Here is a 27,756-nt window from a genome sequence, read left to right as displayed (position 1 = left end):
CCTGGTAAGTTACCATGGTGCTCTACCCTGGTAAGAAGTGAACAACTGTTGTGGTACAGAAAACCCAGGGTTAACCCCGAAGTTACCTTGCTATGCTCAAATCCTGCTTTGTGGTACAGGCCCCAGGAAGGTCAAACTGTTGTTGCTAACATCTTGTCATGTAAACTTTATGTTACTGTCCACAAGGTTGACATGTTCTGTGAACGCCTGCACTTCCTGGGTCTTAATTTTGACCCATGTGTCATCCACATATTTGTACCAGTTGCTTGGTCCTGTTCTTCTGAAGGAGCTCAGGGCTCTACTTTTCACTTCCATGTAGATGTTGGCACAATAGGAGATACTGGTGAGTTCATGGCACAGCCATGCTTCTGTCTTTAGAATCCTCTGTTGTACTAGAAATCGGCAGTGTTCAGACAGAGGTCCGACAGTTCATAATTTTTGTCTGGGCTAAGGTTAGTTCTGTAATTCAGCATGTTGTTTTGTAGCAGTCATGGACTTATGGTTTACACTGCCTCCATGGTGAGGATACATGTGAAAAAGGAGGTCACATCATAAGACACCATGGATTCATCTGGGTCCAGATTCAGTCTTCGAAATGTGTTCAGAAAGTCTATTTTGTGGATGTGGTGAGGTGAGGTATGTTGCTGATCATGAAAGTAGATATTTGTGTTAGGGTCAGAGTTAGGTTAATGCTGCTGATATGCATATCTTAGGTAGTCCATATATTTATGGAATGGCTTCTCCAGGATACAAACTGTGATATTGTTCACATATGAAGATTTTTTCTTTCTGTAGCTGTTGTAAACATTCCATGTCTTTTTCTTATGTCCACTGGTGGGATCTCCCCTCACGGTTTCATTTGTCTTAGTTTTCACTGAGTAGTGTGTTGACCCTGGAATGGTAGTCTGCTGTATCAAGGACCACTGTGCAGCCTCCTTTGTCAGTATGTAGGATACTGTAGTTGTGTTTTGATCCTTGCTCAGTGATATCATAACCTTCCTTTGCTGGTTGGTGATGTTGGAAAGGGATACCTTCAGCATGAGATGTTAGGTTGTTTTTGTGTTTCTGTGAGGAGGTTCACTATTGGTAGCTGCTGTGGTGTGATGGCAAATTTTAATCCTTTGGCTTGATCGTCTTTCTTTAGTTTGGTATGATCCATATGTGACAGTTCTTCACATATCTGTTCTCTGTTTCATGTAGTGTGGAATGACGTTTCTTTTCCCGCCATGTAAATTCTTTCTGTTTTCTTGATGTTGCCGGCTCGTGACTGTAGGTTTTGGCATTTCCAAATCTTTTCATGCTCTTGGCGTGTTGAGATAGCTGTGCTTTCTTAATAAAATCAGTGACCTTTTCAAAAACTGTACTGGGCAGATGTGTTTTCAGTTTGTGGTGTAAGCTGTCAGACTTATTCAATGCTTCATTGGCTGATATTGTACCTTCTCCATGTTAATTCCAACTCTGTGTCCTTTCACCATGGAGCCTAGATGTAGGCTGTTGTCAGCATCTCAAGCTAATCTGTAGGTGGTTTCTGTAGTATGCCATTTTCCAAGCTATCCTCTAGTACCATTCTGAGGATGTTCATCCCAAAATGCTTAAGTAACATGGCTGTTTAGATTCTCAGTCATCTATGTCATAGTTATCCAAGGTGGGTTCAAATCAAGGGCAACTGGATGTTATGCCCTCATAAAAGGCTTCTTCAGTCCAATAACAGCGAACATTTTCTACAGTTTCTTTAAGAAACAACAACAAGTATTTTCTGACTGCAGAATAAATTTAGTACAATAAAGATGAAATTCTAACCAAAAGAAAATAAACAATTTTATGGTTATGTATGAACAGAAATTAGGTTCAATTGTTAATTAAACATATCAGATCTACAATAATAACAGAGAATCAGTGAACTTACCTCAGAGTCTCCAGTCTGCAGTGTGGACTCTCCAGAAAACCACACAGCAGCTTCACTCCTGAATCCTGCAGGTTGTTTCCTGTCAGCTCCAGCTCTCTCAGATGGGAGGGGTTGGACTTCAGAGCTGAGGCCAGAGAAGCACAGCTGATCTCTGACAAACTGCAGAAACTCAATCTGAATAAAGAATAAATGATGGAGATAAAAATCCATTCCACTTCTAATCTAATCAGATTTGTTCAGGTTTTAAATGTGGAGCTCAACATTACTATGTCCTAATCACATTACTTTTCCCTAAAATGAGTAGAGGGACTGTGTGTGTGTGTGTGTATGTGTGTGTGTGTGTGTGTGTGTGTGTGTGTGTGTGTGTGTTCTGAAGGATCAATATCAGTGATCAGACATTATTTGTGAAAACACATTGAAATCAACAGAAAGCAAAGTCAGGGAAATGACCTTAGAGTCACCAGTCTACAATGTGGACTCTCCAGTCCAGCTGACAGCAGCTTCACTCCTGAATCCCGCAGCTTGTTGTAGCTCAGGTCCAGCTCTCTCAGATGGGAGGGGTCGGACTTCAGAGCTGAGGCCAGAGAATCACAGCTGATCTCTGACAAACTGCAGTGCTCCAATCTGAATAAAGAATAAATGATGGAGATAAAAATCCATTTCTAATCCAATCAGATGAGTTCAGGTTTTAAATGTGGAGCTCAACATTACTATGTCCTAATCAATAGCTTTTCCCTAAAATGAGTAGAGGGACTTTGTCATTGTGTTATTGTGGATCATCATAATGTCAGCCTTCTACAGACATCATCCAAATGTCAGCACAACATTCATACACCTATTCATGTCAACAGAGCTCAATAACATGCTGCTGATCTCAGGCCAGGCTGGAACTAGAGGATCGATATCAAATCAGACATGCTGGACAAAAACACTGCCCCTTATTTCATTAATTTATTATAACCTTCTTCTGCTTTCGATTTCTTAACAGCTGCATTCCCTCAGCACAAACTGCACCCCAGGAGACCCATCTGTCAAACTCCTAAAGTTTGCTGACGACATCGGCCTCATCCGGGAGGTTGATCAGCTAGCTCTCTGGTGTGGTCAGAACAACCTGAAGCTTAACACGCTCAAAACTGTGGAGATGACCGTGGACCTCAGGAGGAGTCCCCCCACTCTGCCCCCAAACACCATATTCAACAGTCCTGTGTCTGCTGTGGAATCCTTCAGGTTTCTGGGATCCACTATATCCTAGGAACTACAGGGAGCCCAACACTGACACCATTATCAAGAAGGCCCAGCAGAGAATGTACTTCCTGCGCCAGCTCAGGAAGCTCGACCTGCCTAGGGAGCTCCTGATCCACTTCTACACAGGCATCATCCAATCTGTCCTCTGTTCTCTCTTCTGGTAGGCTCTACAGAGCACTGTACGCCAAAACCAACAGACTCAGGAACAGTTTCTTCCCACAAGTCATCACTCTGATGAACAGCTGACTCGGACTCAGTGTCGGGAACAATTCCTTTGCAATAACCCAGTAACTCTGCCTCTATTCAGCCACCTGTTTACTGGCTACCACTTATCATTTATTTATTGATCATTCTCTATTTCAGAGCTGTTCATACTGTTCATATTGTATATACTGTAAACCAAATCCACCTACCTCAAGTACATAACACCTGCACATAATACTTATTTATTCCAGCATTCTTTGCACTCACCACACTGTGTATATGTATGCTTGTATGTGTATGTGCACCTGTATATCACATCCACCTCCAACATGTACATATTAATAACCATAATGGTAATAATAATTTACTCCTGCATCCTTTGCACTCTGCTTATTGCACTATTGCATTATTGTCTCAATCTGTCTGATTTGTTTATAGTGTGAATATATATGTTCTCTACACTGTAGCCTGTGTTTGATTTTATTACTGTATTATTGTGTTATTTTATAAGTAAGCACATCGTGAGTATTGTACAATCAAGAGTGAAATTCCTCGTATGTGTACACATACGAGTACACTTAAATAAGGCTGATTCTGATTCTGTAAAGTAATCTGTTTACCGGGAAACTTCATAAATCTTGAGCTAAGGCAAAGCAGTCGGAAGACTTTAGAGGAAACACCAGAAAATATTAAATTTTTCCTGATAACCATAAAAGCACTTTTTGCATGACATACTGAACAACCTCCAGCTCAAGCTGAGCATTGAACAACTGCTTGGTGTAGTGTTGGAAAGTTGGGCTGCGAGGGGCGTTTTCAGTACATGTTCCATGGGCGGTGGGGGGCGTCTATTGCACTGTAGGGCTGGAGGAGATTCTAAGTAACATAGTGACAAAAGTAACATTACGAAGTAACATTCTTGTCATCGACAATTGAGGCAAATTCGAACAGCGTACTTGCACAAACATTTACTGAAAGACTGGGCAGGACAAAATAAGGGGGGTTACATTTTTTCTCATAATCTATGGTTCTTTAGACACGATGGCGACACATATTTGGGTCGAAAATAAAGGTGAAAGTGCATTTTGTATAAGGGACCTTTAAGAAACACAAGTCTTTGTGACTGCTGTCACGGCTGTCGCTGTCACCTTTGTGTTTCCCCTTTTCCCTGTCTCACCTCTACCAAGTAGGCTGTGTCCCTGGGGAATGAAGACCCGCCTACTTCCTGGTTTCTGGGGTGCTGACATCAGTCCCGCCCATTGGTTCCCACTGTTTCCATTCAACCAATGGCTCGTCGCCACGTTAATTACCTCCGGCACACAAGGAGAGTCCACCTGTTGCTCCAGGCAGCTTGTCACCGGGAGCTAAAAGGATTATCCACATGCTTCCTTTGGGTTCCTGCTCATGTTGGTGTGAAGGGAAATGAGCAGGTGGATATTCTGGCCAAAGGAACACTCAAAATCAAACATGTAGACCTAAAAACCCCATTAACTAAAGATGAAGCTAAGACATTTATCAGGACCTATGCACAGTCAGTTTGGCAGGAGCATTGGGACAATAGTAAAACTGGAAGGCACCTATATAATGTACAGAGACAGGTTGGTGCCGGAAGGATGGTGGGCTGGAAACGTAGGGAAGAAAATATAATCACTCGTCTGAGAATAGGACATACAGGTCTCAACCTTTCATTATATAAAATAGGTAAGCACCCAACTGGGAAATGTATATATTGTAACCAACTAGAAACGGCTGAACATGTTCTCCTTCAGTGTAGGAGATACACTATCAATAGGGAACGCCTCTTTCAGTCATTACGGAAGGCAAAACATCATGATATCTCATTGACGGGTCTCTTGGGGAAAACAGCAGGCCAGATATATTGTCATATAATTAAGTTTCTTAAAGAAACTGAGTTAGAAAAAATAATTTAATTTATGTTTGCTTTTGTTTGTTTTTTTGTTTTTTTGTTTTTTTGTTTTTGTTTATTTCATTTATTTCCTGCTTAATCTCTCGTTCCACACTCCAGTCCAGCTTGTGGCGGTAATACACCGTTAAACTGGTTTGCCAACCGCCATTAAACCCTAAAGAAGAAGAAGAAGAAGAAGCTTGTCACCGCCTGTTGACTTGTGTGCTGCTGGTATCGACTGCATAGCCTGCCTGTTAGTTGTACTTTGTGTTTAGTGGAACTATCCACCTTCCTTGCTTATTAGCTGTACATTGTGTTTACCTTTGTATGTTAGCTCCACATTGGGTGCAGTGGAGAAATTCACTTATTTGTTTTGTTTACTATTGTGTTAGTTTTCACCAGGTGGAGTGGGTGCTGTGCTCTTTGTGTTCTTTTGTTGCAAGAATCAACTCTGCTTAAAACGATAGAAAAGGTACAGGCCTCCTTTTGAGGACCTTTTTATTTTAACTTGGTTTGTTATTTTCGCAGCACCCTCGTCCACCCTCCTTTTGTTTTTTTGTTACCTGTCTACATCTCTGTTACCAATAAAAGTTACCTTGTTAAGATCTATACCAGTTGTGCCTATATGTTTATGGCCCCCACTTCCCTAGACCAACAGGGTGTCGTAACATATATGGGGGCTCCTTCTAGAAGGAATCCCAATTGGCATTTATTGGTTCTTGGTAACAGTTGAGTGACTAGCTTGACGGTAACGAGGTACAGCTTGCCTGATTCAGGGAATCATGGCCGCTGCACGTTTTGAGATTGAGGTCTTTCTAAAACAGCCCTCAGTAGAGAAATTTGATATGTGTCGGAAAGATGAGTTGCTCCAGTTAGCAGCCCACTTTGGCATCTCGGTTCCCAAAACCATTCTTAAAAAGGAGTTGAAGCCTATGCTATGGTTTGCATTAGTTGAGAGGGGGATACTTGTAGTGCCAGAACCGCCCGAGAAAGAGCCCATGTTCCCAGTTGCTGGTTCAGCTGCCAAAGGGGAGGTCACGCCTACCCCTGACTCTGCCACAGACGTCCTGGATTTGATGTCGGCAAAAATATTGCTTTGGTACCGTTGTTCCGAGAGGCTGAAGTGGACTCTTACTTCCAAGTTTTTGAGCGAATAGCTTTAGCATTAAAATGGCCGCTTGAGGTTTGGTCGTTATTGTTGCAGTGTAAGCTACAGGGAAAAGCTCAGGAGGCTATAGCTGGTCTTTCTGTAGAGGACAGTGCAGACTATGAAACAGTTAAGTCAGCAATTTAGCAAATTTATGAGTTGGTGCCCGAAGCTTACAGACAAAAGTTTCGGTCACATAAGAAGCCGGCTACGCAAAGTTTGCTCGAGAGAAAGCCATTCTCTTTGATCGGTGGCTTGCGTCATCTAATGTAGCTGAGTTCAGTTCACTTAGAGAACTTTGTTTAATAGAGGAGCTTAAACGCTGCCTACCCGAACGCATAGTGATGTACTTAAATGAACAAAAGGTGTTAACATTATCTGCTGCAGCTACATTAGCAGATGAGTATATGCTAATTCACAAACCCGCATTTCCTCAGGTTGTAGACAGTTCCCGTCGTGTAAACCTACCTCGGACTAATCCTCCTAGGGATCCCAGTCCGAAGGAAGAAGAGCGTCAATGTTATTACTGCCATAAGAGGGGACATGTTATTGCGGATTGTGTGATTTTGAAACGCAAAGACCGGTCGTCTTCACATGGGTCTCAGCCCAAGGGTGTTGGGTTAATTAACAATCTACCAAGCCCTCAGTTAAACTGTGACAACCGAAGTGAGGTTGATCCCTGTTTTCGTCCATTTGTACTCAAAGCACTTATTTCGCTTACAGGATTGCCAGCAGACCAGTAGTCTGTTAAAGTGTTACGGGACACCGCTTGTTCCCAATCGGTTGTGTTAGCTTCCATGCTACCCTTTTCAGTTGAATCTGCCTGTGGATTTGGGTCCGTCTTAAGGGGCATTGAAATGGGATTTGCGCCTCGCCCTGTGCATAAGGTGCACATTCAGTCCGATCTAGTCAGTGGTTTTTTCCCAGTAGCAGTGTGTGATGAGCTTCCCATACAGGGTGTTGTGTTGCTCATGGGAAATAACATAGCCGTAAACATATGGGTAAAGTGACTCCAACGTTGGAAGTCTTGGATGTACCAAGTGACCCTGCCTGCAGCGCAGAGTCGCCCACGGTATTTCCAGCCTGCGTCGTCACTCGTGCGCAGGCTTGCCAGATGACATGTGGTGCTGGGTCAGATATTTCGCAAGCTGATACAGTGTTTTGTAAGCCTTTGCAGATAGCTGATTCAACTCCCGCGAAGGAGCCAGCGTCTATGGAGAGTGCGGTGGAACCGTCCTCTTCCTCCCCACCACTGCCAGCTACAAGAGAGCGCTTGGCTGTGGCTCAGAGAGAGGATCCAACCTTACAGGCCTGCTCCAGGAATGTGGTGAGTGACAGCAATGCAGCAAGTGGTGAAAAAGTAGTGTATTACTTAGAAAATGGTGTGTTAATGCGGAGATGGTCCCCTGGTGTAGCTTTTGATGCATGAACGCATGTATCAGATTGTAGTTCCTTCAGTTTACAGACAGCATGTCTTATCTGTCGCCCACGAAAGTAAATGGTCAGCGCACTTAGGAGTCACTAAGACTTATCAGTCAGTGTTGAGACATTTCTTCTGGCCTGGGTTGAAAACAGATACAGCTACGTTTTGCCGTAGTTGTCATGTATGTCAGGTGACAGGGAAGCCTAACCGAAAACTAACTGCAGTACACTGCAGACTAAATTTAGTACAAGAAACATTGAAATGATCTTTATGGATTTAAGTTCTGTATGAACCAAAATTAGGTTCAATTGTTAATTAAACATATCAGATCTACAATATTAACAGAGGGTCAGTGAACTGACCTCAGAGTCTCCAGTATACAGTGTGGACTCTCCAGTCCAGCAGACAGCAGTTTCACTCCTGAATCCTGCAACTTGTTGTTACTCAGCTCCAGCTCTCTCAGATGGGAGGGGTCGGACTTCAGAGCTGAGGCCAGAGAATCACAGCTGATATCTGGCAAACTGCAGCCCCACAATCTGACAACAAAATAAATTATGTAACTTTAGAAAAGAAAATGTTCATGCTTGAAATCATTTGGTGTTCAATTATCTGTTCAGAGCTGAAGAAGGTTTAGAATGAAGAAGTTTAGAAAATGGAAACTCCAAACACCTGAACCCAACAGGATGCAGGTTCAAACTGTAAAATACAAAAAGGTAAAAAGAGCTCTGATTAATATTAATGACAACGTGCTGCTACTTCAATAAAGACGCAGTGACTTTACCTCTTTAGCTCTGCAGATCCACCAGTGGCTCCATCTATACAAACTCATGCTGTGCAGCCAAAAACAAAGAAAAGCCCACAGAAACTGATTTAAGATTTGACCCAAGATCCCAAAGGTTCCAAAGATGCCAAATATGTCAGGATGAACTTTGGGGAAATGTGAGCAAAAGACATCTACATTATCTCTTTCAGTAATAGTGGAGTCATATCAAATCACGATTCAAATATATTCGTCACAGTCTGATAGTTGAAACACAGATTATTTATGTATTTTTATAATCATGTAGTTAAACTCATGATGAAGAATATAAGATGAAAATCAGGAGTTTAAGAGGTTCAGAGTGAATTACCTAGTGGAAAATGTTCTTGTTATATTAAGGTTTTAAATGTGGAGCTCAACATTGCCCTGCGACAGTCAATGGACTAAATCACTGAAGAAGAAAATAGACTTTAACATTAAGATAGACAGTGTTGATCAGTATAATATCAGCCTTATGTCTGCTTTAGTGTCACCACAACTTTCACAGCCCACTGATCTCAGCACAGATGTAAAAAATGATGTCTGACCTCAGAGTCTCCAGTCTACAGTGTGAACTCTCCAGGCAAGCTGACAGCAGCTTCACTCCTGAATCCTGTAAGTTGTGGTTTTCACTCAGGTCCAGCTCTCTCAGATGGGAGGGGTTGGACTTCAGAACTGAGGCCAGAGAAGCACAGCTGATCTCTGACAAACTGCAGCCCCTCAATCTGAATAAAGAATAAATGATGGAGATAAAAATCAGTTTCTAATCCAGATGTCAGGTGTGTTCAGGTTTTAAATGTGGAGCTCAACATTACTATGTCCTAATCAATGAGCATTTCCCTAAAATGAGTAGAGGGACTTTGTCATTGTGTTATTGTGGATCATCATAATGTCAGCCTTCTACAGACAGACAGTCAACACAGAGCAATAACTGCTGATTTCAGGCCAGTCTGTAAATAGAGGAGAACAGCTAGACTAAGGGGGCTGTCCTCTGAGACCTGAATCAGGGCATCAGTGAGCTCCTGGACAGACTGTGGCACTACTTGGTGGTGTCGGATGCACCGATACCTAACATTCTAGAGGTTCTCAATTGGATTCAGGCCTGGGGGACATGAGGGCCAGTCAATGGTATTAATGTCTTGGTCATCCAGGAACTGCCTACACACTCTGGCCACATAAGGCCAGGATTTGTCCTGCACCAAGATGAACCCAGGGCCCACTTCACTAGTGTACTGACAATAGCTCTGATGATTTCATCCTAGGAACTAACAACATTCAGGGTACTGGCTATCATGTGGAAGTTTGTGCGTCAAAGGATCTGCCTCCCCATAGCAACACCGATTCATCACCACATGGCTGGTTATGCTGGATGATGTTGCAGGCAGGATAACGTTCACCATGGCATCTCCAGACTCTTTCGTGTCCTTCACATATGCTCAGTGTGAAGCTGCTCTCATTTGTGAAGAGAATGGGGCGAATTCCAATCGAGCTGCACAGTGCTTGGCTGTGAGCACAGATCCCACTAGAGGATGTCGGGCCCTCATTCCATCCCACCCTCACAGGGTCCATTTCTGACAGTTTTGTTCCGAAACATGCACACCAGTAGCCCACTGGAAGTCATTTTGTAGGACTCTGGCAGTGATCCTCCTGTTCCTCCTCAGACAAAGGAGCTGACATCAGTCCTGCAGCTGGGTTGATGCCCCTGTACGACCCAGTCCAGCTGTCCTCGTGTAATGGCCCTTCTCCTGGTATCTCCTTCATGCTCTTGAGACAGTGCTGGGAGAGACAGCAAGCCTTCTTGTGACAGCACATATGGATGTGCCATCCTGGAAGAGCTGGTCTACCTGTGCAACCTGAATTGGTTGCAGATACCATCTCATGCTACCAGTTGTGACAAGGACACTAGCAAAATGCAAAACAATCAGTCAGGAATGATAAGGAGAGAGCAACTGTCTGTGGCCACCACCTACAAAACCATTCCCTTTTTGGGGGTTGTCTTGCCTCTCTAGTGCACCTGCTGTCACTTTCATTTGCAACAAAACAAGTGACAATGATTCACAATCGCTTCTGCTTCCAAACTGGACAGATTGATATCCCGGAAGTTTAACTGACCTGATGTTTGACTGTGATGATTAAGTGTTCCCTTAATTTATTTGAGCAGTTAATGTCGATTAATTAAACATATCAGATCTACAATAGTAACAGCCCACTGATCTCAGCACAGACGTAAAAAATGATGTCTGACCTCAGATTCTCCAGTCTGCAGTGTGGACTCTCCAGAAAACCACACAGCAGCTTCACTCCTGAATCCTGCAGGTTGTTGTTACTCAGGTCCAGCTCTCTCAGATGGGAGGGGTTGGACTTCAGAGCTGAGGCCAGAGAAGCACAGCTGATCTCTGACAAACTGCAGGAACTCAATCTGAATAGAGAATAAACGATGGAAATAAAAATCCATTTCTAACCCAATCAGATGTGTTCAGGTTTTAAATGTGGAGCTCAACATTACTATGTCCTAATCAATGAGCTTTTCCCTAAAATGAGTAGAGGGACTTTGTCATTGTGTTATTGTGGATCATCATAATGTCAGCCTTCTACAGACATCATCCAAATGTCAGCACAACATTCATACACCTATTCATGTCAACACAGATCAATAACATGCTGCTGATCTCAGGCCAGTCTGGAATTAGAGGATGAAAATCAAATCAGACATGTTGGACTAAAAACTGATTATTTCATTTATCACATGACCTCTAAGAAATGACTTTATAAGTTCAGCTGATATAATATGAATCTTCAGCAGTCTGAGTTAGCCAAATCAAGTGGGTGTTTACACGGACTATTTAGGACCAAATTATTCCTCCACTGTAGCTCAACAAGGAAACACTAAATACTCACTTGATATGTAGACTGCTGAAAACTCATATTAGTTTGAGCTAAACTCTACAAATCATTTTTACACAGAACAAGACTGTGGATTGTGTTCTCCATCTTGTAACATTGGAGTCAGGTTATAGTGTTTCTGATGCAGACCACTTATGTGTTTTTTTGTTACATTCTAAAGGTTTGTGTCTTCAAATAATGAATGCTGATAGTAAAACAGAGAAACCGATATGTTGTGAAGAAGAACTTATAACTTATATGCAATACTTGTTTGTTGAAGACTGCTGGACCTTTTGATACAGTATTTTCCAATAAGCAGCAACTGTGAGATTGATTTGCAGTTAAATCTTCATGGAGCATCTAAATTTTAATAAACTTTATGATCAAATGTTCTCTGCATAAACTCCATGCTTTATTTATGAAATACAGAAAAGTTTGACTCTTGAATAGAGTTTGATTTGTTAGGGAAAATAAACTTTTTAAAAATGATATAGTCTGTTGTTGCTCTAAATCAAAAACACAATGACTGGTCTCACCTGCCATATTTTTTTAGTAATTACAACAGTCCTTTTACTTCTCCAGCATAATATTTAAATCCTCTCACAGACCTTGAATCCTGCTTTGTTGTGACGTGTTGGCCTGTGTTAGGCTGCTGTTTATTACTCTGATTTAATGCACACCACACCACAGCAGCTGTGTGGGTTGTCTCTGTACCAGCACATCAGCATCTGATATATTTAAGATTATCACAATTCCTAACTTCACCTTTATTGAGCTATGTAACTCTTGTCTTTGTTTTCTTTAACTAACCCCTCTCTTTCTTTGTTTACACAGAAGCTCAAACTCTCTGCAGTCTGTTTTGATGTGTTATCATTAGGGCCTGACATTGGGGAAATTCTAACTACAGTAACTTATGCTGTGAAACTAGAGCTTCTCTTTCACTTCTGTCCCTCCTGCAGAGCCTGAAGCAGCTGTCTGACACACTGTTTCATTTCAAGCACATATGGAACGCATCCATATGCAGAAGTTCATGTCTTTAGAAAGATCAAAATCCAAGTTAGACATTAGTGTGTTACCCATACATAAATCACATGATGAAACGTGACCGCTTTGATGATCTATCAATGTAAGGACAGAGACAGCCCTCTCTGGACATGGTGGATTCACCATCAACTCAGAATAAAATCTATAGGCCACACTGTCCACTTTATAACAGTGTGACTCTGTGGACATTAGGGTAGCTCTCAGGTCTAAAACAGTTGCACTGAAACATTTAGCGTGGGCTACATTAGTGCAGTAATCACTGTTTAAATCAACTGTATGAAGTAAAATAGATGTCTAAAAATGTACAGCCAGTTTTAACATTGACACATTTTCAATGAAAAATCACAAAATCATTATTACTTGGTCGGACTATGACTTTACAATCTCAGATCCATGACTAAACTGTCTTCTCTGTTCGATGCCTATTTTTATCTTATTCCCACCAGGATTTTGTCCCCGTCAGGTTAGTACTGAATAAATATTATTTAAAAATCAAACATAGCATACAGAAGGATTCTAACACTTTATCATTCATTGAGGAATTTCAAGTCTGGTAAATGCTGAATGAGTGCTGACTGAAGGCTTCGCTGAATGAAATGTAACAATGTTAAGACAAATATCTTAGTTCACTTTGGCACATATTCATGTTTCTAGCACCACTTGATTAAAATGGAGGCTCTGCTCTGTATTTACTCATTGTCATGGTGAATTGTAGTATTCATTCATTCATTCTTACAACATTCCTCCATGTTGTTGTAGTACAGGTCGAGTATTTAATATCAACAAAGTCACATGTGACATGGAATGACTGGGGGCGTAGGTTACACTGTATAAGCTCACATCATCATAAAAAATGTCCCTTGTTGATAATAAATACTCAACCTGTGCGTGTGAGATGGATAACATCCAGTGTAGAGAACTGCCTCTGGCAGTCATAGAAGTTTGGTTACATACATAACTCTCATTTTCTATCTCAGGCTAAATCATCTCAGAGCTAAGGATATATCTGAGATAGTAACAAAGAGTGAACTGACCTCAAAGTCTCAAGTCTACAGTTTGGACTGTCCAGTCCAGCAGACAGCAGCTTCACTCCTGAATCCTGCAGCTGGTTGTGACCCAGGTCAAGCTCGCTCAGATGGGAGGGGATGGACTTCAGAGCTGATGCAACAACTTCACAGTGAGTCTCTGAGAGTTCACAGTCAGAAAATCTGACAAGGCAAAAACATTAAAAAATATGTTACTATAAAAGAGCAAGAGACAGTTTGACATCCTTTTGATTACCATTTGCATTTGACATCAGTGAGTCAGGTAATCTTGTCTCACTGACATGAAACAATAATTCTCATTACTCTCTCTCATGCCTGCAGATTTTTAATCTCGTCTTGCCTTAAACTTGCAGATGAAGCTGGGAAAATGTAGTTACAATTAGGCTACCATAATCTCCTCAGTCTGTCAGTGTTATCTGATCCCATTTATGTCTCCACAAAGCTAGTGTGAGGACATCTGGATTAGAAAACCATATTTACAACTCAGGGAAAAATTACAGTTGGGAGAGATGATCTTTCTTTGCTACCTGCCGCTGTAAGGTTCACTTCCACAGAAATGAAACAAATGCTGCACAACTTTAGACCTGTTCATGTTTAAATATTAATGTAATTAAATATGTTGCATGTAGGGCTGCACAATATATCGTTTCAGCATCATCATTGCAATGTATCCATACGCTATAGTCACATCGCAGGACAAGCAAGTCAAATTAACTGAACCATCTCAGCTTTTTTGCTGCTTTATACAAAAGGAAAACTTGGATGGTTCTCATTTTTATGACTAATCTACAAGAGAAGTCTGTTTGATTTACGGGTTCTTGGATACAAAGAGTTTGTATACTATTCTTAATCAGTTTATCAAACAACCAAAATTGGCTATGTTGAAGTTGCATTTTTACGGCATTAAAGCTCAAGAAAGAATAGTTTGCTATCAAAAATGTAATAATAAGAATAATAAGTCAGACACACAAACAACATTAACTAACAAATAAAGTTGCATGATTTAAGATGATGTCATCAGAAAGATGTTTTTCATGCATCAGCATGGAAAACATTAGCATAACATTGGGCGTTAGTGTGTCAGATCTGTTAAAAAATTCTGAATTTTACCATTCTGTGCGTGGTGATGGCGCATAGATAAGATGCTTGACGGTAAGGGACAAAGCAAGGATAAGATTTTCAGTGCTGGAGTGTGAGAGAGAGGGTCAAAGAGATATTGTGGAGGTGGAAAAAGACTGACAGGGTCATGACTTTTATGTGGGATTTGAAGACTATGCCTTTGGTGTAAGAGACCTAGGTTCAATCCCCCGCTGTGACCATCCACCAATGTTTCCCTGATCAAGACACTTAACCCCTTGTTGCTACAGAGGTGTGCGACCTCTGACATGTAGAGCAAGTGTAAGTGACTTTGGAATAAAGTGTCAGCAAAAATGTAAATTTATTCATCAGACCTCTGTTATTGTTGGAAGCATTTCCTGCTGCTACGCTTTTCTACACCAACCAGAGAGAAAACTGTTTATAAGAATATAAGGAAAGACTTGAAAACAATACTATATAACACAACACCCTGTTTAAGATGAAAAGCTGAATCAATAAACAATAAAATTCCCCTTTGTTTCATATGACCAGTGGTTTACAGAGGCTAATGTTAGTTAATGTTAGCAATAAATGTTGTTAACATTAATGTTGTTGTGTAACTGACATGAATTACTTATCTGATTTGATAACTATTCTCTACTTATGCTACTAAATTACTGTTATAGTATTAAACATTATTCCAAAATTATTTCTTGTGGCCACTTCAGAAAAAAATTATATTTACATTTAGCAGATGCTTTTGTCCAAAGTATATTAGTTAGAAAAAAGTAAAAAAGCAAAAGATCGCTGTCGGTACCGAAAAGATTTCAATGGAACAAGTTTCAAACGCTTATAATTGTTAGGCTAGCTAATGCTTGTAGACAGCAACGATAGGTTAAGTACTACACTAAGTACTATTTATAAGAGCAGGATGTACAAACAAACGAGACTAAGAGTTTTTCCTTTCTCTCTCTGTCTCCAGTGGAGTCTGTGGGCTTAACCTGGTTCTTTGGTTTTGGTGCCAATGCTTTCCTCCAATCATTCACCTGACCCGGATACAAATCAAGATTCCTACAAAAAAAAGGGACCGGAAATTCAGTCCATGCCAGATCGTGAAGTCTTACTGTGAAAATCCACAGGACTTCTGTTTCACCCTGTCGGATAACACTCACCAGATCTATTGTCAAGCTTCAGCCACACCTCAGGGTCCAAGCCCAAAACCCTTGCTCAACTCATATGCCTGTTTTTGCCTGTTTACTCATTTTTGCCAATAAATCACATTTATTTTACCTGCTCTGTTTGGAGAATGCTTCTGGGTTCTTGCCTGTGTTCTGACACTAATGTCTCAATATCCACAAACGTGACAGAAAGTGAAATATAGAATTAAAGACTTATAAAACCTTTTTAGTGTTTATATTTGAAGAAGTAAAGTACAGAAAATCACATCTGGACTTACCGAGCCTTTCTGCAGTTCCTCACAGCTGGAATCAGTCTCCGTCGTCCCTCCTTTGATGTGTTGTACTTCTTCAGGTCCAACTCATCCAGAACCTCCTCTGACATCTGCAGCATGTAGGCCAGAGCTGAGCAGTGGATCACAGAGAGTTCCTTCTCTGATCTGTTCTCTGACTTCAGGAACTCTTGGATCTCCTGATGTACTGAGTGGTCGTTCATCTCCGTCAGACAGTGGAAGATGTTGATGCTTCTGTCAGGAGAGATCCAGTTCATGTTCATCTTCTTCAGGTTGTTGATGGCTCTCTGGATGATTTCTGGACTGTTGTCTGTCCGACCCAGCAGGCCTCCTAAGAGTCTCTGGTTGGACTCCAGAGAGAGGCCATGAAGGAAGCGAACAAACAGGTCCAGGTGGCCATTTTTACTTTCATGGGATTTTGTTAAGGCCCACCTCAGGAAGACATCCAGGGATGAGGCACTGTTTTTGTATTTCCAGTCTTTCCCCAGGAAGTCCTCCAGTACCTTTGTGTTCCTGCTGGTGTAACAGTGGAACATGTAGACTGCAGCCAGAAACTCCTGAACGCTCAGATGAACAAAGCAGTAGACTGTTTTCTGGAAGATCACACTCTCTCTTTTGAAGATCTCTGTACAAACTCCTGAGTACACCGAGGCCTCTGTGACATCAAGACCACACTGCTCCAGGTCTTCTTGGTAGAACATGATGTTTCCTTTCTCCAGCTGTTCAAACGCCAGCCTCCCCAGCTTCAGAAGAACCTCCCTGTCAGCCTCCGTCAGCTCCTGTGGACTCGTCTCATGTCCCTCATCGTACTTCTGCTTCTTCCTCTTTATCTGAACCAGCAGGAAGTGTGAGTACAGGTCAGTCAGGGTCTTGGGCAGCTCTCCTCTCTGCTCTGTAGTCAACATGTGCTCCAGAACTGTAGCAGTGATCCAGCAGAAGACTGGGATCTGACACATGATGTGGAGGCTCCTGGAGGTCTTGATGTGTGAGATGATTCTGCTGGACAGCTCTTCATCACTGACTCTCCTCCTGAAGTACTCCTCCTTCTGGGCGTCACTGAAGCCTCGTACTTCTGTTACCCTGCCGACACACGAAGGAGGGATCCGATTGGCCGCCGCAGGTCGGGAAGTTATCCAGACGAGAGCCGAGGGAAGCAGATTCCCCTCGATGAGGTTTGTCAGCAGCAGGTTGACTGATGACTTCTGTGTGACATCAGACACAACCTCACTGTTGTGGAAATCCAATGAAAGTCTGCTTTCATCCAGGCCGTCAAAGATGAACAACAGTTTCCAGACGGCGAGCTTCTCTGCTGGGACCTTCTGTAATGTTGGATGGAAAACATGGAGCAGCGTGAGGAGACTGTGCCGCTCATCTTTGATCAAGTTCAGCTCCCTGAACGAGAGCAGAACCAGCAGAACGACATCTTGGTTTTCCGAGCCCTCTGCCCAGTCCAGAGTGAACTTCTGCACCGAGAAGGTTTTTCCAACGCCAGCGACGCCGTTGGTCAGAACCACTCTGATGGCTCTCTGTTGGCCAGGTAAGGCTTTAAAGATGTCCTGGCACCTGATTGGAGTGTCATGGAGGGTCTTCTTCTTGGAAGCTGTCTCAAGCTGCCTCACCTCATGCTGGGTATTAACCTCTTCACTCTGTCCCTCTGTGATGTAGAGCTCAGTGTAGATCCTGTTGAGGAGGGTTCCACTTCCTGTTTCATCACTTCCTTCAGTCACACGTTCACATCTCCTCCTCAGACTGATCTTATGTTCATCTAAAACCTCCTGCAGACCACCTCTCACTAAAGAAGAGAAACAATGTGAGATAAAACAAAGAATATGTGCTGATTATTTTCATTACTAATATAAAAACCATCAATATCAGAATATCTGAAGAAGCAGACAGATGTCCAGTCTTACTTTGTACAGAGCTGCTCTGACTGGCTGTCTGCAGTCCAGCTCTGGTTCTGGATCTGTCTCCACACTGGGGACAGGAGGAGTGTCCTGATGAAGCAGACTGGTCCCAGTATGAGGTGATGCACCGTCTGCAGAACCAGTGTCCACAGCTGGTAGAGACTGGATCCTTCAGGACGTCCTGACACAAAGCAGAGCAGGACGACATCTTCTCGCTGTGGAGATTAACAAATTCTTTATTTCATTTTACACTAGTGGTGACAAATCCACATCCCACAGGTTGCATGCTAAATTTTCTATATAGGGTAAGATTCATTGATGTCGGTGCACCTACATAATGGTTAAAGATTTGATTGGCCCTATTAAAAACGTGTGAAGCGGTTGCAGTTTGGGATGAACTCGAGACTTGTTTCTAACATTTGTGCACTGGTAAAATCTGATTTACTTACATACAATTATTAGAGGGAGGAATCTTTAGGCTGTTCTCTCTGGTCCGATACTGAGCAAAGATGTCCGTTCCATTACTGGCTGGGAACTCGTTTGAATAAACTTTAACAAAACTCAGTTGGGGTAATTTAAGGTCAAGACCGAACGAAATAAGATACAAAATGGGAAAATTGTTGGTTGCTTTCTTAATCAAAAGTTAAACAACATAACAAACTAAGTAAAAGGTAAAACTTGCAAAACAAAAGTGAGGTTTGCTAGACCTGGTAAATAGATATAGATCGTTGCTGAAGTAGTTTCAAAAGAAGAGCCTGGGGAATGTTGTCCTGGTCAAGGCGTTGGAAATAATGAAAGATCTGGCTCTTGGGAGGTAGACTGAGAAAAACTTCTACAATTTAAAAACGTGTGACGTGAGATTGGATCGAGCACTGCCAACTCTGGTTATTATTTCTCTTTGTCTGAAGGAAGTTTTAATATAAGGAATGTGTAAAAAGGTCTACTTACATGCATTTAATTATATCTATTTTCACAATGTTCAATACAATTAATATCATTAGCAGTTAAGGACAATCATCTCATTAATACTTCTTACCATCAGAAACTTATTTCTAAATGATCTTTAAAAAAGGTGAACATGCCTGCTAAATAAATAAGATCAAGGAAAACACACATTGTGATTATTAAACAATTATATACATTATTATTATTATTATAATATATTATATAATTATAATATCAAATAGCGGGAACAAGAAGTCAGATCATTCATATACGCATTCGTAATGTTTTAACTATTTAGCAGCTACAGGTAACTTGTACAAATTCTAAAAGGGAACAACTACTTAAAAGAAGTTTATAGTGGAGGGGTTTCCTCTCAGTAACAAAGAGAAATAAGGTCAGGTTATGTGATGTGGAAGGGTCGTACTTTATTGTGTCCTCTGGAGGGCACTGTGACTCCATGAAGAGAATTTTAGCAGCCTTATCATTTCAAAATTCATTACATTTTTGGATTACAGATATGAAACAGATCAGATGCAACAGAGTTATATTCTTACAAGATTCCTTAAACAGTTTTCACAGTTTTCACAGCTTTATCAGTTTTCCTTTGTGTTATTTCCACACAACAGCGCTCAGGAAACTACGATGTATTTAATGTAGCAGACAGTGTTTGGCCCATACTTCCATTGGGCTGTTGGTTGAAGGCCTTTTGAAGGAAGCAGTTTCTGCTTTTCGGTATAAACTCGCTTCCTCTGATACATGGGAAAAATGGGAATCTTTCTGCATCACACTGGTTTACAGCATGATGCTGGGCAGCTGTGTTTATAGCGTTTGTGTGCTCTGAAAGACATCACAGCGCGTTGCTTAGCTTGCTAATACTACATAAGAATATGGATGAGACATTCATTGACATCCACAAATAAATGAGTTATGGTGGAAAAGCACCAGGTTTACATCACTGCCGATCGGAGTTGTAGCTGATAAATTCCTGTGACTACTGCCGAGTCATTTGACCCAGGAGTGAATGCCACTTATTGCCAATTGTAACCTTTCACACTGAAGACAAAAGCAAGATGTTAGCGGGTGTTAGTGGGTTTTTGTCCAGTGTTAAAGGGGCAGTAATGCTCTGAAGTCTTTCTGCTCTGTTGTCATATGTGTCTGCCAGCACCGAACAGTAAAGACCAGCTGAATGGGCTAATCTGCATTATGAGTGCAGCATATGGCTACTTTAAGAAATAATCGATTTAATATTTATAGCGTAGACTACTGCAGGTTATTCTTTGGCCAGACTACTTGTGCATTTATCCCTTCATCTTCTATTATTCCCAAACTCCAACTCCACTTCTCCTTCACCTAATGCCCTAACATCATCACACCACTGTGAGCACAATGCATTATTATCCACCTAATGCCTCTATTGATCTAGAAGAGATGGTGCAGCAGCTAAACTCCAGCTTGACCCAGTTCCCACAAAATGTTTCAAACGTGTATTCCACTTTGTCGCATGGCATGTTGAATATTGTAATAACTGGTTCACAATCATGAGGCTCAATCATTCTGTTATTTCACCATTACTGAAAAAGAACATCTTTGATGACCAACTCCAGACCAATCTCCATTGTCCCTGTTTTTAGTAAAATACTCGAAAAGGTTGTCAACAAACAGCTGCATAATTACCTGTCACTCCACCATCTGTATGATGAGTAACTGTCTGGCTTCAGGACTAACCTCAGCCCTGAAACAGCTCCCTTAAAATTAGTCAACGATCCACAGTGCTGCAAACAAATCTTCCATCCTAATATGAATAGACCTTACTGCAGCCTTTGGACCGTGATTCACAACACTTCAAATCAACTTTATGTAGTGATTTATCTTAAAATAACAGCTTCAATCTCACTTTGATGACACACTGACTTATAATAGGGAGACTGATGATAATTGTAGCTAATGGCTGGTAAGTCTTTCTCTCAGATATGTGCAGCTTCCCATGTTTTACAAGATTTCACTCAATGACCAAACAGCTGTTTATTTTTCTCCTTTTTTATTCTTGCAGATGCACTAGTTTATTTTGTCTTGAGTTCCATCAGTGCAGTTCATCATTTATTTTCCATTAGGTGAAAAACCGGCCACCTCTCCAGACTTTGGCTTACCGCCATCTCTAAACATTCCATTTGTCAGTCCAACTAAGACCCGTTATGTTTAAACTCTAGTTTGACCTAACAATGGCAGAGGCAAAGAGACAGAAGAGGACAGTTACAGAATAAGCTAAGAAGGGAAAGAGATAGTGACCAAGCAAGATGTCAAAACCTGCACGACAGACGCCGAGCTGGCCTTCTTTCTGTTGGACAAGTAAGTAATATTACTTGGTTTTCTGTGTTAGCACATTTACATTTATTCATTTAGCAGATGCGTTTATCCAAAGCGACTTGCAATTGCTATACAGTAAGTAACAACTGTTAATTGTCTTACTCAAGGACACAATGGGGGACTGAACCTAGGTCTCTCACACCAAAGGCAGGCATCTTATCCATTGCACCATCACCCCACTTGACAAAATTGTCAAGTTGATTGTTTTTCATAAGTAATGTAATCATACCAAATGTATAGCTGTTCTTATTTATGACTGAAAGTGTAGGGGCACAAAACATACATGAGGTTGCTTCAATCAGTAGACTAGAAAATTCTTTTGGCAGCCGTGTCATTAACCGTCCGTCTTCCTTTCCAACAGGCAGGACGTTTTGTGTGTCTCTTTTAAACGGGCAATTGTAACATTTGTTGTGCTGCCACTTGCCACAATTGTATATTTTGCTTTCACATGACGACCTCAGCCCTATAATTTATCTTGACAATTGTGTCAGTGAGATCAAATACTGCTCGACCCAAAACCTTCTGCAGTTAAACAACAGAGGTAAGAGAAGAGAGAGCCACTCAAAACTGAACTTGCTGTCTCAGACACCCAGTGAGCAGGTTAAATCTAGAAGGTGCATTCATTATCGTGGGCCCACTCTATAGAACAAACTCCCATGATATAAGATGTGCCACAACTGTGCTGTCTTCTAAAAGCAGAGTCAAGTCCGACCTGGGGCCTGCACCACGAAGCAAGTTCAGCCTCACCAAGGATATCTTTTTGTTAACTAGCCTTAACAAACCCTAACAATCCCGATCGGGAAAGGCAGTCACACATTTCCCAGTCCACTGGCAGCAGAGCGTCAGATTTTACAAACCAAGAGAAAACTGTGCTTATTCTATCAGCTCAGCTGTGTGTCAGCGTTTCCACATTAAAAGCCTCGGGCGCAGAATAAGTGGTCGCTCCACCTCATTTTAAGAACTTCAAACATCAGATTCATTTATTTGATTTGAAAAGTGTTCCATACATTTTTCTAAATACAACTTTATAAAGCAACTAAATGAAAAGTCTTTAATGGTATAAAAGGTGTTCAGATAGTGGTGAAAGACTGGATATCAACATTTAGTGAAAACTCCCCACATTACCTGCACAGGTAGCAAAAGGTGGAGCTACATGACCAGTCTCTGAAATACAAGACAGCTACTAACTAAAATAAACACATTCATATTAAACTGTATGCTTTTATGTTCAATAAAATAAAAGACTTTTATTTTCAGGGCTGTGTGAAACGGACTTGGTAGCACATAAAAAATGTAAGATGCGTGCTTACTGTTCAGTCAGTTTCTCCACATCACCGCAGCAAACAAAGCAGCCAATCAAACAGCGGGATCTCCTACAGATGGCGATGTCATTTTCCAGAGAGCTGATTGGTCAGTAGGCGGCGTTTTCATAGAGCTGATCTCTGTTCTGGACCAGAACCTGCTCCGGAGCAGGTTAGCGCTTCAGCACCAGTGAACCACCGTCGTGGTGCTGAAAACCCAGTTAACCCCGAAGTTCCCTGGATAAGCTCAAATCCTGCTTCGTGGTCCGGGCCCCTGTTCTCTCAGGACTATAGCTAGCCTGCTCCCCCATCTTGCCCTCTCTTGTTTTGTGTGGGTGGGTATTTCTGAGTTGACAGGTCAGCAGGAGATCATTTTATGATTTGTGTACTCATGTTCTGCTGGACTGTGTGTAGCGCACTGTTTTAAATGTGCAACATAAACAGATTTGATTTGACTTAAGTTTAATCGTTTCCTGTCCTGTATTTGAGTCCAATCTGAGTTCATTAACAACATGTCTCCATGTGGTGAGAAGGGTTTTCTTCTTAACAGGGCTGCGTTAAACTTTGCTGTGTGTTTTAATGGCTCAGGAGGTGAATATTTATGTTGGTCTCTTACTTTGTGTCTGAGGGTCCAGGTTCATTACTGGAGTCTGGAGGTTTTCCTGTAGACGGGTCACTCTTCATAGACAGACAGCTGGATCCTGGAGACTCTGATCTGTCCTTGTCTTCCTCCAAATCACTCATCTTCTCAAGTCTGAGAGGTAAACCAGTGACACTGGAGACAAACACACATCCACACTATAATAAATAATTATTGATTTTACATTAGTTTAATGAAAACCATGTACATTATTTAACTGTGATGATGGTGTGACACATGATGGCTCAGAAGCCTCTGGAAAGAAAACAGGAAACAGCATTTGAAGACGAGGTCAGCTTGGACTTCAGGATACTGTACGCGTCAGGTAAGGTTTGTATTTTTCTGTCGCACAGAATAACAGAGTGAACATTAATCAAGAGTGACTCCACAGCCCTGTGAGAGTCACTAAAAGGAGCAGCACGTGACCCTGTCTGACCTGATCAGGAGGAGCCACTGTGTCAGTCTGAAGGAGGTGTGAAGCGTCTTTGACCATAATAAAGACAACGCCCTGACATGAAGACATAAAACTAAGACTGAAGACGGACAACCTGAGTTTAAACTCAGCCAGATCCTGCAGATGCTTCGAGCTCCTAAATCTAAAAGGAAGAACATCAGTGGAGAAAAAGTGTTTAAGAAGTTCATTCTTTAATATGTTTACTTAAATTTAATGTTTCCTAATTTCACTGTGAGGAAATGTCTGTTGATGCAGTAGCGTGTTGAACCAGCAGGAACAGGAAGTTTCACAACCGGCTGAGAGGCTTGAACTGTGAATGCTGTCAGAGGCCCGACCTCTCTGAGGGCCGATTATCTAAAACACAACAGAAATAATTATCAGAAGTCTCCAGTCAGACTTTGTATCCACAGGAGAGTCAAAGAGTTGGTTCTGACTCTTGTTCCCTCCACAGTGCACAGAGAGACCGCTGCCTCCGATTCTGACAGAGAGATGATTAGAAAGCTAAAACACTCACCCTGTTTTCACCTCCTGCTCTGCTGCTCTGACAGAATGGACTCTGACCTTTACTGGCAGGTGTGGCCCTCCACCTGTAAAACCCTTCACATATGTGAACACAGCAGGTGGAGCTGAGCAGCCGCCTGACCGCTCCACCTGTGTCACACAGGATGTGTTCAGGGACAGTGCTGAGTGTAGGTCACCTGAGCTCCGACACCAACACACAGTCGGTGAAGTTATGAACTGTGTTCACTCATAAAGCTTCAGCGCCGCCGTCCGTCAACATAATCACTTACAGAATCATTTTAAAGCCGAAACAAACCGTGGATTCCTTCAGAATAAAAGCATCAACTCACCTGAAACAAAGACCTCCAATTACATAAAAAGGTATTCATGAAATAAAACATAACCTTCAGAGCGAGCAGAGGCGCTACGTCTACGTCTGGAAACAGTGACTTTACATTAGAACTGAAAAATAAAACACACATCCTCTGATTTCTTTCTTCATGTCACTCTTTTTATCAGATTTAGTTTCACCCTCACAGAAGAAATCCAACAAACAGGCTTCATTTACAGCAACATGGAGGAAACATATCAGTCCGTGTAGAAGTCAGACTGGAGATTTACATCACATGACGTCAACAAGTTTCTCCAGTCTGATCCAGAATATCAGCAGATTATACAGAAAGATTATCTCACACGAAAAGATCAGTGAGATAAACCTGAGGGAGGAAATGAAAGCAGTCACACCAGCAGACAGACATATAAATACATGATCAGTAGTAAAAAAGGAGGAAGAGAAAAGTTTGAACATTTCTTTAAACAGCAGCGCCACCTGCTGTCCAAAACAACACATTACAGCCACAGTCACTGTTTACTGTCTTTGTTTGCTGCTCAGAGCTGCTCAGATGTGAGGATCTGCTGTTTCTTTGTGAAATATGACAGTAAATCGATCATGTAACAGTTTTAAACTGTTAGACAATAGAAGCAAACGGAAGCTCATCTCTGAAAAACATTTCATAGACTAAACCATCAACTGAGAATATTTAGCTCAGTCATCATCAACAAAATGAACTGAGAGGACAAAGAAAATAGATGATTAGTACTAAGAAGGAAGGGAACGTCATTCTTTAAACAGCAGCGCCCCCTGCTGTCCAAAACACCCCACTGTTTCATCCACTGACACGCAAAGTATTGAAAGTTGAAAGTCATCGTGCAGATGAAGCTGTAGTTTCAGGCTGCAGCTGGTTCAGGTGCTGGAGGTCAGTCTGGGCTTGTAAAATCTGTACAGATGCATCCTGAATATTTTAGCAGCTGCTCCGTGTTTTGTTTCTTAGTTGTAGGATTTACACTCAGCACAGCAGCAGTGCAGTGACATTAATAGCAGGCCAGTAGTAGTTGTGCAGTGACATTAGCAGTAGTCATAGTAACAGTAGTATCGTCTCTCCTCCAAACCAGTGCGCGCGCGCTGCGCCGTGCGTAATCCGTGTCCGCGCTGCTGTCCGCTGCTCCGTCGTGGGGCCACGCGCCGCCGGGCTGCGTTCCCGGGGATTCACCTGACAGAAACCGGAGATCTGCGTCTCCCCCACGAACCGAACACCGGGAAGTTCGAGCCGCCGGAGCCGCGTCAGCAGAGCTGCTGCTCGGCCTCTGTGGCTCCGATCAGCGGGGAAAGGACCGACGGTCCTCCGCCCTGCAGCGGGTTCACATCGCCGATTGTACAGGAGATATGGCGTTTCTGTATTTATATTTTAAAGTATATTAGTTAGTATCTGAGGCAGCCGCCTGCAGAGCACGAGCTCATTTGGAACTTCTTTATTGTAGCCACAGGTCATAAAGTCCAGACTACAGGTGCACTACAGTAATACTGCAGCACAGAACTGATACAGGAAATATATGTTGAAGTACCACTGAAGAATACTGCAGGAATAATATTACGAAGTGTTTAAAACACACCTGCTGGACATCACAGTGAGACCAGATCATCAAGGGAACTACAGCAGTGCAGCATCAGTACTACAGCAGTACTACAGCAGTACAGTAGCAGTACTACAGCAGTACAGTAGCAGTACTACAGCAGTACAGTGTGGTCTCCTGGACATTTGGAGTTTTTCTGAGATGAGCATCACAGAGAGGAGAGAGGAGGAGGAGGAGGAGAGGAGCTGCAGGAAGAAGAGGAGGAGGCCGCTGAGACTCCACATGCCTGTAAGTTCCAGTCTGTTTGACCCTTACTGGATTAAAGGACCGCACATTTTATATGTTTTAATTAAACAGAAATAACTTTCCGTGCACTAAAACTCAGCTGTGGACCAACTTTAAACTTCTTGATATGCATTTAAATATTTTCTGCAGGCGTGTTGCTGTCATCTTGGTGACATTCAGCAGAGGTTTAAACCTTCATTTTGAAAGTAGGAGAACTTCCTCAAACACTTCATCCCAAAGTTTATCTGCGAGAATTCAAATAGCCGCATTTGGAGATACGTGGTTTCCTTTGGAGAGCGATGCTGGTCACAGAGCAGTGAGAGGAGAGGTTTCTGTGGGACACAAGTGGCGTTTCAGTAAAATATCAACAAGCTTTGAGCTTGGCTTTCTGTCACACTTCCTGTTTGACCTTCAGCGTCTGAGTGATGCGCAGCGGGGAGGAAACCTCTGATGTTGCTGTCTGGCACTTCCTCTCATGTTGAAATGATCCATGAGCAGATACAACCACTCAGGACGAGTCCTGATGTCACATCCTGTCCAGTGTCTGCGGTGAGTTCACTGTCTGTAATGACAGCGGGGCAGAGAGGACCGAACACTGGAAAAGGTTTCAGACTTAGATTAATGACTTTAGAAGAGAGCGTTGGAGAGTTTTATGAACAAAGACAAAGCTAAGTTAATGACTTCAATTGAATTCAAATCCTTAAGGCTTCTGTTTCTAAAAGTTGTTTTGTCTTTGAATCCATTTTTTAAAATTCTGTTTTAGAGAAACGGAATGAAAATTTCACATCACAATTGTAGTGATGAAAACCATCAAATGAGCATCAAAACGTTATGAAGTTTGGCCCCGTGCACGACTGACATAAACACAGAGAAGTCTTGTTCAGGAGTCTGAAGAGTTTCTCCTGCTGAAGCACATTTATAACCAGTTCAATGACTGTCGGATTTTAAGTGAACAAGATGTGTTGGTTGGAGACTAAACTACGTAACGTGTCATCAGCTGCAGAGACAAGAGCAGCAACACTGAGAGCTTCAGACAGACAAAGCAGGACACGTTCCCTCATTCTGAAGTCCTCACATCATGCATTCAGCTGACAGTTAACTGACACTGCATTCACTAGCGAGTCGTGGGTGGTGGTACGAAGATGACTCATCAGATTGCCCCGTTTCGCAGCAGGTTTCTTCTATAAAAACCAGAATACAACGCTTCAGTCTTAGTCCTCTGAGGACTCGGCTGAAAAGTCTCTGCCGTGTTGTTTCTGACCCTCCCACGGTTTTCGCTGTTCATGCTGCGCCTGTCTCTGGGAGA

General features: G+C 42.1%; 2 protein-coding genes and 1 pseudogene across 2 annotated transcripts in view; 2 read left to right on the top strand and 1 right to left on the bottom strand.

Moving 5' to 3' along the window:
• The window catches only part of LOC119897314 (NACHT, LRR and PYD domains-containing protein 12-like), a 609,009-nt gene that overhangs the window by 443,541 nt on the left and 137,712 nt on the right, over nucleotides 1–27,756 (top strand). The window lies entirely within an intron of this gene.
• The window catches only part of LOC119897331 (NLR family CARD domain-containing protein 3-like), a 30,941-nt gene continuing 5,072 nt past the window's right edge, over nucleotides 1,888–27,756 (bottom strand). Inside the window, exons 2-8 of the mRNA XM_038710955.1 lie at nucleotides 23,276–23,434; nucleotides 18,056–18,264; nucleotides 16,134–17,931; nucleotides 13,589–13,762; nucleotides 10,873–11,046; nucleotides 9,176–9,352; nucleotides 1,888–2,080 (exon numbers count right to left, since the gene is read on the bottom strand). Of these exons, the coding sequence (XP_038566883.1) occupies nucleotides 1,903–2,080; nucleotides 9,176–9,352; nucleotides 10,873–11,046; nucleotides 13,589–13,762; nucleotides 16,134–17,931; nucleotides 18,056–18,264; nucleotides 23,276–23,434 (2,869 nt within the window). The 3' untranslated portion in view covers nucleotides 1,888–1,902. The remainder of the gene's footprint in view (nucleotides 2,081–9,175; nucleotides 9,353–10,872; nucleotides 11,047–13,588; nucleotides 13,763–16,133; nucleotides 17,932–18,055; nucleotides 18,265–23,275; nucleotides 23,435–27,756) is intronic.
• Nucleotides 24,827–27,756, top strand: part of LOC119897362 — a 48,066-nt pseudogene continuing 45,136 nt past the window's right edge.

The sequence above is a fragment of the Micropterus salmoides genome, unplaced genomic scaffold (assembly GCF_014851395.1).
Source record: "Micropterus salmoides isolate LMB-PRFRI ecotype aquatic unplaced genomic scaffold, ASM1485139v1 Ms_hic_scaffold_1, whole genome shotgun sequence".
NCBI lineage: Eukaryota > Metazoa > Chordata > Actinopteri > Centrarchiformes > Centrarchidae > Micropterus > Micropterus salmoides.
The sequence above is the reverse complement of the archived record's forward strand: the minus strand, read 5'-3'. Positions and strand labels throughout refer to the sequence as shown.